Source organism: Lactuca saligna, chromosome 8 (genome assembly GCF_052625555.1).
Source record: "Lactuca saligna cultivar CGN05327 chromosome 8, ASM5262555v1, whole genome shotgun sequence".
In the NCBI taxonomy this organism is placed as follows: domain Eukaryota; kingdom Viridiplantae; phylum Streptophyta; class Magnoliopsida; order Asterales; family Asteraceae; genus Lactuca; species Lactuca saligna.
Window position 1 is genome coordinate 232,040,212 of NC_136424.1, and position 17,681 is coordinate 232,057,892.

At 36.7% G+C, this 17,681-nt stretch overlaps 1 protein-coding gene across 1 annotated transcript; it reads right to left on the reverse strand.

The window, feature by feature from the left end:
- Nucleotides 1–13,392: 13,392 nt before the first annotated feature.
- LOC145007988 (uncharacterized) lies at nucleotides 13,393–15,877 on the reverse strand. Its single transcript, XM_078966601.1, has 3 exons — nucleotides 15,658–15,877; nucleotides 15,358–15,580; nucleotides 13,393–13,602 (listed from the first exon to the last, which is right to left on the reverse strand). The coding sequence occupies exons 1-3, from the start codon at nucleotides 15,734–15,736 to the stop codon at nucleotides 13,563–13,565; spliced, it is 342 nt and encodes a 113-aa protein (XP_078822727.1). The 5' UTR covers nucleotides 15,737–15,877; the 3' UTR covers nucleotides 13,393–13,562.
- Between the last annotated feature and the right edge of the window lie 1,804 nt (nucleotides 15,878–17,681).

Sequence of the window (17,681 nt, forward strand, 5' to 3'; positions counted from 1 at the left end):
GGAAGGTAAACTTCCTTGGTCACGTGGTCAACGAAGAAGGAATACACATGGAGCCTTCTAAAATAAAGGCGATCGAGAACTGGTCAGCACCCAGAACGCCTTCTGAGATCCGTCAATTCTTAGGACTTGGTGGCTACTACCGCAAGTTCATACAAAACTTCTCCAAAATTGCTAAACTGCTTACCACCTTGACTCAGAAGGGTGTAGCTTTTAGATGTGGAGAGAAGCAAGACACTGCATTCCAAACACTAAAGCAAGCCCTATGTAGTGCGCCTATATTATTTCTTCCCGAAGGGACAGAAGATTTCTTGGTTTACTGCGATGCATCCAATCAAGGACTAGGTTGTGTGCTTATGCAGCGAGGAAAAGTTATTGCTTATGCCTCGATGCAGGTAAAGGCACACGAGGTCAACTACACCACTCATAATCTTGAGTTAGGAGTAGTAGTATTTGCTCGGAAGATCTAGAGACACTACCTCTACCTTACCAAGTGCACTATCTTCACTGACCATAAATGCCTTCAACACATATTTGATCAGAAAGAACTTAACATGAGATAGGGACGATGGGTAGAACTACTTAATGATTATGAATTTTAAATTCACTATCATCTTGGCAAATCAAATGTAGTAGTAGATGCCCTTATTCAAAAGGAGTACTCAGGTCGTAGAGTGAAGGCACTAACCATGACAATCCATTCACATCTGTCCACTCAAATCAAGGAGGCTCGGCTAGAAGCCTTGAAACCGGATAATGTGGCAGATGAAGCCTTAAGAGGAATGGAGAAAAACTTAGAAACCAATGGTGACGGAGTCCGTTACTTCATAAATCGGATCTGGACACCAAAGTTTGGTGGCTATAGAGAAGTTGTCATGAATGAAGCCCATAAAACTCGATACTCCGTTCATCCAGGTTCATACAAGATGTATCTGGATCTCAAGACACTTTATTGGTGGCCAAATTTGAAAGCCGAGATTGCTACCTTTGTGGGAGAGTGCCTAAATTGTGCTAAAGTCAAGGTAGAATATCAAAAGCCCTCATGTCTACTTCAATACCCAAAGATACCTAAGCGGAAGTGGGAGCAGATTAAAATGGATTTCATAACCAAGTTGCCCAAGACCCTGGACGGTCATGACACCATTTGGGTAATCGTCGATAGATTAACCATGTTCACCCACGGTGGGCCAATCTCTATTATCTCTGATAGAGAGAGTAGATTCATCTCAATATTTTGACAGTCGCTACAGAAATCTCTGGGGACTAGGATCGACATGAATACAGCCTACCATCCACAAACCGACGGGCAGAGTGAGAGAACTATACAAAACCTAGAAGACATGTTGAGAGCCTGTGCGATTGACTTTGGTAAAGCATGGGATACCCATTTTCCACTAGTCGATTTTTCATACAATAATAGTTACCACTCTAGCATCAAGGTTGCCCCGTTCGAAGCCCTATATGGCCACAAGTGCAAATCCCCTTTATGATGGGCTGAAGTAGGAGACACGCAACTAGCTAGAGGTCAAGTTCCTAACAGCACTTTCACTAGCCCGGAGATCATTCGAGAAACCACAGAAAAGATCGTACAAATCAAAGAACGACCGAAATCCTCTAGAGATAGGAAAAAAAGCTACACAGACAAGAGACGAAAACCCTTGTAATTCCAGGTGGGTGTCCATGTTCTATTAAAGGTCTCACCTTGGAAGGGCATGATAAACTTCGGAAAGCGTGGAAAACTAAATCCAAGATACATAGGACCATTCAAGATTCCCACTAGAATCAGTCCCATAGCTTACAAACTCCGTCTACCACAAGAACTTAACAAGGTACACCCTATCTTCCACGTGTCAAGTCTAAAGAAGTGTCTATCCGATGAAACTCTTGTGATTCCATTCGATGAAATCGAGATAAATGAGACCTTTAACTTTGTGGAAGAACCAGTAGAAATTATGGATAAGGAAGTCAAACGAACAAAACAAAGTCACATACCAATAGTGAAGGTTCGATGGAATGCCAAGCGGGGACCTAAATTCACTTGGGAGGAAGAGGATCAAATCAAACAAAAGTACCCGCATCTTTTCCCTCTAACGGGGGATAATGTAACAACCCGTCATTTTCCAATCAACGAAAGTCAACCAAGGTCAATAAAAGTCAAACTTGCTAAAATAAAAGTCAAAATTTTTGAGTAGTTAATTTAACAAGGTTAAATTAATAAATAAGTGCATAGAAATCCCTTAATATTTAAATGTATAAAATTTGGGGGTTAAAACCTCTTTGGCCGAGAACATTCGCATCGAACCCCGCTCAACCGAAAACCCCTTTTTCTCTCGCGAAATCTCGCAGGAGGACCACATTCCTTCGGACTGAGAACAGTTTTCAGTCCACACCAAGAACAGCCTGCAAGGGTCCTACTTCTTGACCGAAAACTCACTATTTGAGCTACTTTTTAGACTGCAGTCTCTTATTTGGGCTCCTTAGCAACCAAAAGCAGTCAATTTTGGCCCATTGAGACTGAACACCTCCCTTTATATATATATATATATATATATATATATATATATATATATATATATATATATATATATATATATAAAACTGAACACTCAATTCATTTCCCACTTTTCTCACCGAATACACACCCATTTTTCTCTTAAAAGTCATCCGAAAACTCTCTCAATCTTCAAGTGTTTTCGCCCAGATCTTCATCCAATCTTCAAATCTTCATAAGATTCCTTCAAATCTTTATAGTTTCACCAAGAACACTAAAAATACTCTAAAGCCCACCGAAAACTACATTTTCTCACCAAAAACGTCCTTCAAAACTTCAAATAATTCCAAATAATTTTGTAAGTATTCCTTACATAATTAAGGTGTTGTCTAACACTTTAGTTATTAGTTAATTCATTATTTAACATATTATTTAAATTAATATCTTATTAATTTATATACGACGTCGAATATAATTATTTTTAGGATAACGTTATTTGCACGTACGCTAAACCGAGGATCATTTCTACAACTCGCTATTCAAAGACGAACGCATATACAAGGTGAGTTCATACCCCTACGTTTTCACTATTTTCATTGTTTTAAGGGGGGGTACAAGTTAAACACAAAGACTTTTGTGTTAATATTCAAACGATTTCAAAACCATTTTGTAATTGATTCAAACCGATTTATCACTACATTTAATAAAAAATATATGTTTATATATTTTTGACCCTTTGTAACATGTCGAGCAAAGGGGAGTTTATTACAAGTTTTTCGACTACTTATGTTTACATGTAGTTAAATTGAAAAGGTTTTCAGTACATTACAGAACATTACATTTAAACTATAATTGATATAGTTTGGGAACTACTACACTATTTTACTAAGTACAAGAAATGATACAAGTACATACATTTAAACTATAATAGGTATAGTTTGGGGAACACTACTCTATTTTAAAAATTCGTGAACACTATTTAGAAGCAAACATATAAACTATGGTAGATATAGTTCATGGAACACTACACTATTTCCCTAATACAAGGATACATTACTAAACAATTATTGAAGTATAATTATTTTACATTACAAAGTACCCTACTACAAGGGTATACATGCAGCTTCAAGCACAAGAGAACACTACTACACTATATGTAAACTAGTAAATTCAGGGTTGTGAGACATTACATTAATTGTACACATCGGGGTATGGGTCTAGGTCCTATACAATATAATCAGAGTCTCCTGGAGAGAGAGCGTGACTTTGTGTATAGATCTATACGAGATTGACAACGCCGCACCTAAACTGTTAGCTACAGTGTAACGTCCCGAGATTGCGCAGGTATTTCCAAACCCTCCTCTATCATTACTTTGTCAATTATGGTCCTTGAGTTTGAGAATGAAGAGCCAAGATAAGTTTAAGGGCCAAACTTGCAATTTGGGAAAAAAGAGAGTACGTCAGACGAACTTTAGGGTATGCTAAACGTATTAAGGTCTGCCTTAGTACGCTGGGCGTACTAACATCTGGATGAAACCCTAATATTTAGGGTTTGGGGCCTATATAAGCAACATATTGAGCACCCACACCTCTTTTACCTCAACCTCCACTGATCAAAATCGTCTATCTCAAACCCTAGCCTCCCTTTTTGTGTGTTAAGCTCACTTGGGGTGTTCTTGAGTGTTTTAAAGAGGAAAATCATTGCATCAACAATTGGATGAAGAGATCAAGCTTGTAGATCTGAAGTTAGCTTGTGTTCAAGAAGCTCCAGAAGGTATAAAGTTCCAAAATTTATGCATATATGCTTAGATCTCATCATTTTACTTTATATGAAGAATTCCTTGTCCCAAAAGCCATAAATGGTGCATGTTGTGATTTGGTCGAAAAGATTTGTCCTTCCAGGATCTTGAAGGGACATTGAATGATAAAATTAAGGTCCCATTTGTTGTGTTCATCCCATGCAAGAGGAATAAGGTCTTAATGGATTAAGACCAAGCAATAAGAACGTTATGGATGTCCAAAGTGATAAAGTTCACTACTTTATGGATCCTAGGCATGTTAGGACTCTGGATTTGAGGTCTGGGCTTAAGTGCTTAAGCCATTAAGCACTTAATAAGGATTTGTCAAGAGATGGAGTACGCCCAACGTAAATGCAGTATGCCCAGTGTAACACCCAAAATTTTCATGCCAAATTAAAACTTTTTCAAAACATTTAAAACCATTCATCAGTATGCCCAGTGTACGATCATGCCTTCACCTTGCCGTGATCCCCTAATGTGCCTGAAACAATAAACTAAAATTGTAAGCCCGAAAGCTTAGTGAGTTCCCACAAAATACCAACGCCATACAATTATAACCACAACATATAGCAATTACATAACAGTATGCAAGATCATCCTTCAGCCTGATTGGACTGCCTCGCAGGGTCTACAGTCTATCTGGACCACTCCCGAGCCTTCGGCATGACTAGACCGCCTCGTAGGGCCTACAGCCTATCCGGACCGCTCACCGGGTATGTTGGCCTACAACACAATGCAAGACCACCTCAACCCAACCCCCAATCAACAAACAAACATGTGCACATAAATATCATACGCTAGCTTACATTATATACCAATCAAATCGATCTATTAGATCCCTAGTCATAGAAAACATCCCCAGTAACCAGGGTATAGACCTAACCGATCATTAACATAGCATCATCCTATAACTAGGAGATTGACCTAATTAGGTCACTACGCATAATCACAACACCATCCTAACTATCTGAATGTAATCAATAAACATATCATGCCATAACCAGATACAATCCATAAAGGGTCGGCCTTGGTGCCTCAGATCTTGTTACTATAGTGAGGATAACTCACCTCGTACTGTCGACTCGAAGATAAGCTCAAACTCTTGGATTACTACCACGAACTCCACCACCTATATTCATTGTAAACCATACTTGTTAATTTCCAATCTTTCCAAAATGTCCTCCAAAAGTCAACTCGTTAACTCATGGTCAAAGTCAAAGTCAACTATCAAGGTCAACAATCTTTGTTGACCTCAAGTCGTCGAGTACCCTCAGCTACTCGCCAAGTTCCTTGCAATACTCGTCCGCTCACCGAGTCACCGAAGCAACTCGTCGAGTTCATAACGCTCGCAGTTGAAGCTCCATGGCCACTCGTCGAGTTTTCCCCTTACAACTCGACAAGTTCACACACATCCAACGGTTGGGATAAACCCTAACCGACTCGCCGAGTTGTTCATCGACTCGTCGAGTTCACCTTCAATCTTCATCAGACTCGATGAGTTGTTCATCCAACTCGTTGAGTTCAGGACCATCTTCATATGACTCGCCGAGTCGACTATGCGACTCGCCAAGTCCCTTCAACTCTTCATCCATACAGATGCATTTTAAGCCATGCAAAGGTCCCAAATTACAGATCAACCCTCCTTAGGCATGCTTATCACGTAAAGTTGCAAACTTTACGTGCATGGAAGGCTTTAAAGCCCTTGAATGACAAAACTAAGCTTACAATGAAGTCTCACACTTGGGGGAAGGCTCATACTAAGCAAGGCTGATAACTTTATGGATCTAGAGGCCAAAGGGAGTCCAGATCTGAAGTTACAACTTCATATCTTAGCTTAAACATAAGAAGCCTTTTGATAAAACCAATCCAAAAGAGATTCTTGATGAACTTGAGCCAAGGAAAACAGTCTAATACCTTCAAGAGAATGTTCACTGAGGTAGATCTTGAATCCCACGAGTTCTTTCTTCTACTTGCTTGTTTCCCCAGGTGTTTCCTCCTCCAAAATTCCTCCTCCAAGCTTGAACACACCAAAATAACACACACACTCGATTTAGGGTTTGAGAGGGACAAGATGCAGTAAAGGGGAGGCTGGGGGAGGACAATAATCCTTTAAATAGGGTGAAAATCCCCAAAATCTAGGGTTTCATCTGCCAGCTCCTACTCATCGAGTTTGCTCTTGGACTCGACGAGTAGATCACTTAAAACACGCGGACCAACCCGCTACTACTCGACGATAGGGTGTCCAACTCGTCGAGTAGACCCAAAAACCAAAAGGATTCATACATAAATCAATACCTGAGAATCGGGGTGTTACACCCAGTGTATTGGGTCAACTACCCTGATGGTGGTCAACATCTGGTAACGTACGCCTCGCGTACTAGAGGAGTACGCCCCGCGTACGCCCTCTATTGGGCCATGGACATTTGGGCTTCGAATTTTGGTCTGTTTTTGGACTAAAGGGACTTGGGCCTTTGCTGGACTTAATAAATAAGATGCTATTGACCAATTAGTGGTAGTGGATCATGGGTTTAAGCCCAATTTAGTAAATTAGGAGATTGGGCCCAATTTAGTAAATTGGGCCAATAGTGGACTTATGTATTTGGACCTTCAAGATAAGGACTTGGTGTGGGACTTATGCCCAATATAAGGAATGAGTTTAGTAAGTTCTCAAGACACTTGGTCAAGGGGGTAATACTAGGTATTAGCCTAGTATTTATTATTATGTGACAGTTCGGGATTTCCGGGGGAGATTGTAGTCAAAGGCCTGCAGTATTTCAGCATAAATTGCAAGGTGAGTTATCCTTACTATGCTAAGGGGTCTAAGGCACCAAGGCCGACCCATTAGATAGATATCCTAGTAGTTGGTATTATGTTGAGTATGAGTTAGTTATGCATGCTAGTTTAATATGTTAGAGGGTAGATCTGTAGGACTACCTGTGATATTGTCTGTTTATATGTCTTTGTACTTATCTGTTAAATGTCGACATATTATGTGGTATGGGTTGAGGTTATACTGCTAGTTGCAGTAACCAACAGACCCGGGAGCATTCCAGATACGAGCTGAGGGAGACTCGTACTGTGGGCTCGATGGCAAGCTAGATGTGAGCTGTGGGCCCAGAGGGTAATCCAGACTCAACTGTGGGCCCAGAGGGTAATCCAGTCAATATAACTATAGACCCAGTACATGTTGTTATTGGTATTTGTTTTATGTGTAGTGTATCGGTATTTTAGGGGAACTCACTAAGTTTTCAGGCTTACAGTTTTACTTTTTTGTTTTAGGTACATCAGGGGATCGCAACAAGGCAAAGGTTTGATCGTACAGCTCCTCATGTTTTGTTTATATTTCTAGGAAACTCTGATGTTTTACATTTTGGAAAACAAAGTTGTAATGATTTAAATGGTTGTAATGTTTTCAAAAAGATTCAAATTTGGTTGAAATTTCCGGGTGTTATATACAGTTAGGATGGCAAGCCTGGGGTGACAAACGTCATAACATTCCGACGCCTGAAGAACGTCGTAGAGGCCACTAGTTAGTTTAGCATGGTTATACGAAACTCAAAATAGTATTAACTAAGACATTTGTTTATGGGATTAACATTTCTTCATTGGTTTTATTTTAACTAATGAAACTACAGTACACTACTATACATTACTACTAATGGTATCCAGGATTTTATATGATGGTTTCATAACAAATACTACTACGATACACTATTTTCCTAGTATGGAGTATGCTAGTATTAAATATAGTTTAAGGAAAATATACATGAGATGGTTTTATTCAATAATAAGACTACTTACACTACTACAAAATACATTAGCAGCATACATTTTGATCTTAAGGTCTAAGGCTACAACACATACACTAGAAAATATTGAATACAGAGACAAATTTTCCACCAATAAAACATACTTATGAACTCACAAACTTAAATGTTGATACACTTTCAAAACCACTTGTATTCTCTGGGAATCGGTAGATAGGTACACCCGCAGGTTTTTGAGATGACAGAGATCTTAGAGTTGCGTCTTTTAATACTTTTGTTATACACTGTTCATGTCATACAAACTATGTTATGAATAGATGTAAATACAATATTTTATCAATGTAATGGTTGTGTTTGTTTTGATTACTATAATACAATTGTTGTATAACTCCATTTTTACCCTCTTTTTTTTGTTTGTTTTTACTAAGCAGTAAACTTAAGGGAAGGTAAATCTCTGAGGTAAAAATGCCATTGAGGAGTTTTAAAATGTACCAGAGTAACTGCAGTATGTACGACTTAAAAAAACTTGTACATATATAAAAATCATCATGGAAATGAGTTTTCCAAAACATACGAACTGAAAAATGACAAAAACTTCTAAGAGTTTTCTTTCTTCTCAAAGTTTAATAAAACCACGAAAATATGAATAAATTATAGATTTGAGAAATTTTTTTGCAAATATAGAAATGAACAAAAATCTCAGTCAATGCAAGGAAGGTAAAAAATATAGAAATTTTTTTGCATATATATATATATATATATATATATATATATATATATATATATATATATATATACTCGAATGGAGAATGGGTTTTCTAATAATTTAGGAAGGTAAAAATTTCATAAAACTTATTTCTTTCTCCAAACTTCTAAACAACTTGAGTAACGTTGTAAATAGATAATCATAAACTAAATGTAATGTTCTGAAAATATATGAACTGAAGGTGGGATGGAGACCCATAAAAACCTCTTCTCTTTTTTCCCGAATTTCAAAAGAAAACACCAAATAACCAACAATTTTTTTTTCTTCTCAAACTTGCTGAAAAAACCCTAAAACATAAACACAAAACGGATCTGGTAGGGTTTTCCTCTCATAAACTTTCTTTTCTTTTCAGCTTGCTCAATAAGCAATCAAATATGAACAAGAAATAGAACTGAAATTTTTTTCATTTTTCTTCTTTAAACTTCTAAAGAGAACACTAAAAATGTGAACAAAGGTGAGTTAAGAACTCAAATTTTTTTTTTTTTTGAAAAAGTACAAGTGCTACAGCTTTGTTTACAAACAAATGTTGCAGTGAATGGGGTTGAAAACAAAAAATCTTAACTGAAAAATGAATTTATGGTAATATAAACTTGATAGAAGGATAAAAACTTGTAAAAACTTCTTTTCTCCCCATCTTGCTGAATGGGTCACCAAAAATAAAGATGAAACTATATCTAAAATATCTTTGCAAGCTTCATGAATGCTCAAATGAGCTAAAAACTGAACAGATCTTGAGTTCTGAGTTTAAAAATGAAAATGGATCCGGAGATTTGAGCTTAAGAGCGAAAACAGAACTAAAGATCTAAACTGAAAATGAAGTAGATCTTGAGATCTAAATGATGGTGAAGTAGATCTTAGCAAGAGCCAAACGGATCTGAACAAATGTTGCTAGAAATGAACATATTTGAGCAAACTTGAGCTGAAACGCAACAAATCTGAACATATCCAGGCAAGAACGAGCTTGAAACCAAGCGAGATAGTAACTGCTCGTTTAAGTCCGAGACAGCGCCAAATGATGCGACTTCGGCTCAGAGCACCTGCTTTGAGGATTTGCTTCTATGCCAGAGACAAATCTGCGAGGTCACAACATAAAAGACTGTTAGAGCCGCCCCAGGGACTGTGCTCCACGAGCGGGCTCCGACGGTCAAGTTAGATCATCTGGTAGATCTAAGATGGTTCTCTTTATCTAGAGAGAACCATCTTGGTACTGGTGGTGTATGGTGGATGATGGCAGAGGGTGGCGGCTGAGCCGCCGGGGGGAAGCCCCCCCCCCCCCCTCGATGGAGGAGGAACTATTCACTTTATTGGGAACAATTATTTCAAAGGGAATTAGGTCAGGCCTTGGGCCAACCCAATTCATGCCCAGTTAGCAAGGAGCTAGGCAAGGCCGCCTGGAGGCACCGAGCAAGGTTGGTGGGCGCACACTAGGCAAGGCTAGTGGGTGCGCACTAGGAAAGGATGGCAAGGGAGCGCCAGGTCGGGCCAGCAAAAGAGTCCCCAACATGGTTGGCAAGGGAGTGCCAGGCCGAGTCAACAGAAGAGTCCCCAACAAGGCTGGCAAGGGAGTGTCAGGCCGAGCCAACAAGAGAGTTCCCAACAAGGCTGGCAAGGGAGTGCCAGGCCGGGACAACAGGAGAGTCCCCAACAAGGTTGGCAAGGGAGTCCCAGCAAAGCTGGCAAGGGAGCATCAGGCGAGGCTGGCACGCTAGACCTGTCTAGGCCATACTAATGGACCATATATTATCATTACCTAACTACCAATTCCAAGAACTCAATAAGGCAATAATGGAAACCATTAACCCAAATAACTAAACCGGTGAATAGATCATTTGAACTTAGCACAACCACCATCGCCGGAAACATAGCACATACACAAAACATCATTGTCTGCCGCCTGAGGCAGTGGCATAGTGATACGTGAGTCTTGAGTCTTGACGTCGCTCACCACCATTTGATCGACATCGTCTAACACCACACAACATTGGAAAATATGTAATTTTATTCCACTTATTGTTTTTGATTTAGTGTTACATATTCAGAATGTGTTTCACTAAAATGGGTTGGCTTTGTTTCATGTTTATGACATATGAATAGGTGGAAATTTTGTAAGTTTATTCCACTAACTGATTTTGATTTTGTGTTACATATTTAGATTGTGTTCCATTAAAATGGGTTTGCTTGTTTAATGTTTATGAACTATAAACTGATTCAGAATGTTATGAACTAATTTAGAATTTATAATATGTATGAACTTATTCATAAAGTTATTTTATACTGTGAAATATGATTTGTATTATTATTTTTTTTATTTTATTTTTGGTGGTATGAGCTGATACAACATGTTGTTTTGAATGTTATATTGTGAAATCTATATATACTTTATGTAATGGTTTTGTATGAATGGATTCAAAATGGTATTAAGAATGTTATTTGGACATGGATAATGAATCCATCGGTTGACTTTTGATCAATAGTTAGTGTTCACCCAACTCCCTTCCGCCACTAATGCCAACTACTAGTATTATGGTTTATAATCCATTATTTAATAGCCCACCCTTTATAATATTTTATTTTTATTTTTAAGTATAGTAAAAAAATTAAAAAATGATAATTGTTGCAGTCCAATATGTTTTTAGCATTTAAATTTTGTTTTTTCTACTAATATTTATTGTGGTTTTAGCTTTTAAATTTTGTTTTTTCTACTAAAAAAATTAAAAAATGATAATTGTTGTAGTCCTTTGCTTGAATTGAATAGACAATTTGATTTTTTTTATATTTATTTGATTTTATTTGATCTTATTTTGTTGTATCATGGTTAACTTGCCACCATGATTTAGTTCCTTTATTTTTTCCATGGGTTCTAAAAGGTGTGAAGCGTGATATGACAATAAAGTCAGACCTCAAACTTTACGGGTCATGGTAAGACCATGACTTTTACGAGGTGTGATGCATGATGAAGATTTTGTGGTAATTTAGGATTATATATCAACAACTAATAGCATAAAGTTTATAAAAACTAAATGGTTATATGTCAATCAGAAAAAGCATAACAAAGAACAAAATAACTAATAAAAAAATAGCGCATGATTGGCAAACCACGACTCGCCTAGGAGTACTGCCATGAGACTTTCTAAATGGCGGAGCCATACCTCAAATCATGGTATGCCTTGGTGCACGTCAGGACACAGCTTTTAAAATACTGATTTGTGGTAAAAAATGATTACCCTACAATGGATATTGATGACTCCTATGCCTTTTAATCCAATAGAACTTTTACTCCATCACTGTTTTTTTTTTCTTCATGTCATCAACAATGGCACCTAAAAACTTAACTTTTGTTCACAAAATCTAAAATTTAAGGAAGATTTCAAAAGAGTGTTTAGTAAGCAAAACATGGTTTTTCATTGAATATGACGGTAGGAAAACAAGGTGTTTTTACAAAGGTTGAGGAGGATGGAGGGGGATGTGTCCTATTTATACCATCCTAATATTAATGTTTACTGTTTCTACTTTGTCTAGAAAAAGAAAATATACTTTCTTTCTCTTGTGTTTTGTATGTGTTTATCTACAATTGTGATTTGATTTTGGGATGAACCAGAAAAACATAAAACAGTAAATTAAAAATATTTTTTTGCATACGCACGGTTCTAATAAACCTAAAATCCGCAAGATGAGAAATTTGCATATTTCTTCCAAACTTAAGAGTATTTATGTCATTATCCCTTTTATTTTGGGATTCTTGTATATTTTTGGTTATAATTTTTGTGTTCATTTTCAATGTAGATTGCAAACAACGGACAATGGTCACCAAAGAAGAGACAGGGAAAGAGTAGGGGAGAGTGGAATGGTGGATGGTTGAAAGAGTTGCTAGAAAACCTTGTTAGAGAATACTTGATAAATGGGTTAACATGTTTTTAAGGAATAGATGGTACGACAGAGATAGAGTGGGGTGATGTGGGCATGTAGATTATGAAATTTACCATTTTTCTTTTAATAATAATAAAAAAAATAAAGTTATTTGAAAAAAAATAAAAATGAAACATAATTGACTAAATGCGATAATACTCATTTTATGTTTAAGAGATACCTAATCCACCACGAATCATTATAAAAACAATTTTGCTTGCAATTTTAAAACTTTATGGACTCCATCCGAAGAAATCAACGAACCACAAAAACCATTTTTTTAGTTTTCTTAGGTTGGAAAGAATTTATTGTTTACACAACTTTAATGAAAATTAGTATAAAACATAGCTTTAAGGGTTGATCTAAAGAATAAGAATAAAATAGAGCATAAGCATGACACTTTTGCATAGACTGAAGATCTAAAGCAACTCCTTGCCCCATGTTGCATCTATTGGCTGGAGCAAAAACTTGTAATTTGGTCTCGTGACCCATCACAGGTTAATGTCAGACCTCCTACATCACCTCACTTCACAAGTCAATGTCACTCTCACAGATGCATGACAAACACAATATAACATGTTTTGATCAAGGTCGGTCATGGATGCATGCCAAACACAATAAATACAACTTGTCCTTGTGGGGATATTTGTTTGCTCAACATGGTAGTGAAAACAATGGTGACACGGAACATAATATTAACAAGTCATTTGCTAAAATGGTTTGGAAAGCATAAGCAAAATATACATAGCAATTAGCAGCTAAGGCTTAAGGCAGGTTTTATTTCTTTTACACAGAGAGAAATATATAAAATAAACACACATCATATCATCCAACAGTCAACGATCCAACAACCAGCAGCAGCAAAGAGCTCTCAAACTGCACAAACCAATACACAATTCGGTCTTATTTTAGCAAAAAATGTGATACTCATGTTAGACCTTCATGTTATTCGTTTTAAATAGAGTTTACTAAATTCTTCAAATTCATTTCAAACAGTAAACTATACACTTGATCTTAGAATCTTAGATATTAGTGCACATTCGCCTTTCTTTTTATTCTAGAGAGTTGAAATCCAAAAGAAATCCAAATTCAAATGCAGAAGAAAATGGAACATGTGTAAGTCAAGAGTAAATTGCTCAACATATTATGTGAATGTCATGGGTAGAATATTAAGAATTTTTCTAATATTGCAGCCATGTATATACTTAGAATATTATGTCTATTTATTCGCATTTAATTATCTTACCTAGAATAGGCCAGTTAAAATAGCTCATTACCCAGAGTAAATTAATAATTTGATCCACCGTTAAATAGGTTGGCTTTGAGTGAATTAATAATCGAGTAAATTATTGCAATCGTCCCTATGGTTTGGTCAAAATTATATGTTTGGTCTCTAACTTTTTTTTTTTTTTTTTTTTTTTTTTTTGCAATCGAATCGTTTTTTTGGTTTGATTTTATTGCGCTTTTCGTCCCTTACATACATAAAGTTAGGACCAAACGTGCAATTTTGACCAAACCATAGAGACGAAAAAAGCAACAAAATCAAATCATAGGGGCGATCCGAATGCAAAAAAGAAGTTAAAGACCAAACGTGTAATTTGACCAAACCATAGAGACGTATTTCAGTAATTTACTTTTAATAATTTGACCCTCCAACCCGTTTAAATAAATACATCTATTTTATTTATATTTTATTCAATATTAAATTTTAGTTTCTTATAATATAACCAATTCCTAAACCCTCAGCTTTCCTGGAGTCTCCATTGGTGAAAAAACCTTCTACCTCCATCTATACGATACTTCAGCTTCAACTAATAAGTAACTTCTATTTTGAAACTAGTTCAATTCTGATTTCTAGTTTCGGCTTTTAGTTGACTTCCAATTCAAGACTTATTCAATACTTTGTAATTTTGTAATTTGCATGTTATTTAGAATGTTGTTTGAACAAATGATTTGTGATTGTAGTTGTGTATCTTTAACCTTGAAGTCATGAACAACTATTTGGGTAACCTATTTATATATTATAGTCTAATCAATTTTTGTATAATATGTAAACTTCGAAAATAAATTGGGTCAAACCGGGTCTAATGTGTTTATCTAACAAGTTGGATTGGAAAATTAAAAATAAATGAGTCAAGAGGTCAACCCATTATCTAACATGTTGGGTTAGTTTGGGAAAATTTCAACCTGTTTATCTAAACCCAATTGCTAACTGGAATCCTAGTTGTGTACATATATTAGAAGAAAATGTAGAGAAGGTATTTTTCTTTTAAATTACAAAATCTTGTGTATTTTCTCTAATTGCAATGGGAAATAATCATATTCAAGAACAAGATCAAGTTCAATTCAATTTTACATGTCTAGTTGAGATCAACGTCCAATTTACCTGTGGAAATACAAAAATTGGCACCTGAAAGGTGTTTTTTTGTTTCCCTATTATTTTGTTAGATCTGGTGTGCGTTTTCAATCAGATTACCTTTTCCAAGTCAACAACCAATAGTCGAAAATGCTGTTTTTTGGATATTTGGGAAAAGTGAAAAGTACATATTCATAAAGAATAAACGACTTTGAAAATGTAATGTGGAAGGCGGGCTAAAAAATAAAGAATAAGAAAAATCAAAAGGCACATACCAGCCCCTTAGCACAGAAGAGCAACCAGGTCCAGAATCATAATAATATTCATGGCGGTGGGGGTACGTAGGTGGAGGGATGAAGTAACCTTGATAACCGTGAGGAGGTGGAGGATGCTGATGGCGATGTGCTGGTGGTGGCGGTGGGAGACCCGGCAGATGTGGTGGCGGTGGGAGACCAATAGGCGGATGCCCCGGGCCCGGTGGATGTGGTGATCGATGGCCTAGAAAGTATAAACATATAATCTGCAACTTATTAACCATAAAAATCCCAATTATAGTAATACATGTTATTACTTGCCTGGAGGTGGAGGTGGAGGTGGATGATGATGATGATGAGGTGGAGGTGGATGATGATGGTGGTGATGATGCCCAGTCATGGATTTTCAGATTCCAGTCAGTTGAATTGAAATGAATCTTAGCAATAGAAAACAAGGGTGTGAAGACGATGAGGAAGTGGCGGTCAGCGGTCTCCTCCTCCGAGTCCTGAATCCTGATATTCTTTGGCAGTTGCAGTCGCAGACTTTATTCGGCAGAAAGGAACGGATTTGGATAGTCATATTAGCTATTACTTCATTCGGTTGGGCTGGGCTGTGCTGTGCCTGGCTAAAAGGCTTTTGAAAACCAAGTCCAATTACAATTAATATGATTATTATATATAATATTAATTATGGGGAGGCTTAGATACAGTAAATTTTTTCATTTCTGAAATTGGTCGCAATAATTTATGCTTTTTGTATGTTTTGTCCCTTATTATTATTATTATTATTATTATTTGCCACATTATTTTTGTTTTTGAACCGTTTGCTCCCTCCACCGCCTCTCCCACCCAACCAGATGTTGTACCGTCATGAACATCAATCATTATCTTTCTCCCTCAACTAAATCCATCCTTATTCCGAAGTTCTTTCTTCTAGCTCCGCTGCTTCGCTTCCAATTACACCAAGAGAGATTGTAGAAAAACTCGAATCCATGTTTCCTTTTACAATTTTTTTAGTCACCTTCCAAAATCAACCCTCAATTTTGTTTTCTATGGTCTATGGATTCGTTTGCATCTTGGTACCAACTGGCAATTGGGTTTACTTACGTTGTTTTTGCCCATTGTAGCCGCCAAATTCACAACACTTTATCCCATCAACCGATTAATCGAGTCAAGCTCCACTACTTCCATGTTCATTCCATATTTAGGGGTTAAGTACAGGGTCTGAACTATTTCTAATCGGATCCTAATCCCCATCTACTAATAGAACGCTCATCACCTATCGTCGGTGTCGTTGTCACACTAACAACTTCGAAGGTATAATCTGAGATAGAAGTCGATACATGTATTCCATCGTCTGTACACGGATGTGTGTTGCAGCTGATCAAAAGTTCTACTTTTTCCCTGTCTCTATTTGCTTCCAGTTTTTATAATTAGGTGTGACGATTAGTGATGCGATGAAGGTTTGAGTTTGATTTGTTGTTTCATGTGACAAATATTGATCTTTTGTTCTTTCTTTCTGATACGTTCATGTGTTCCTCCAATCTAAATGTTTTATTGTTTCTCTATACTTTCTTTTGATTTATGTGTAATACAGATGGTTTCCTGTTTTTTGGTATGTTACAATGCACACCAATTGTTTGTTGTAATGTTTCACCTGTTGGATTGTTAAATTTAATTAAATTACCTTCATAGGTGCTTAATTTGGGACAATAGGTCTAGAGAAATGACAATTTTCTCATGAAATTGTTAGTTTTTCACCAAAAGCATATGTATGTGTGTGATTGTTTATCAGCATTTTGTAGATAAATGGGAGGAATTGTACCTCAATATGTCAATGTTTTAGTTTGTTGGTGTAGCTAAGTTCTGTATTTTTACTCCATCATATCGTTAGTAAAATATTTGACCTTATTGTTGGCTAATTGCAGGTGAATGATAACCAATGTACTCCTAACTGGGTATTCTAGATGGAGCCGTTTATGGATCTTATACCAAAAAATGAAACAAGTTGTTTTATGCATGATTACCATAAGAGACTAAACTCCCCTGCCTTAAACACACAAGTAATATTAGAGTTTGTTTTATTAATGTTAATTGTTGTGATGCACAAATGTATTTTTTTCTTATATGTTGTATTTTGTTATTAGCAAGGTTGTAGAACTCGTTACTCGGTACCTGTTCGGCTGACTACCGAGTAGCGAGTACTCGGGAGTACTCGGGGAGTACTCAGATTCGGTAATTCATGTAGAAATACTTTTAGGGACCTTATATATGTCAAAATCATAAGTTAAAATCTTACTTTGATCGAAATATATAACAAAATTAGATACATGTGAATACACAAA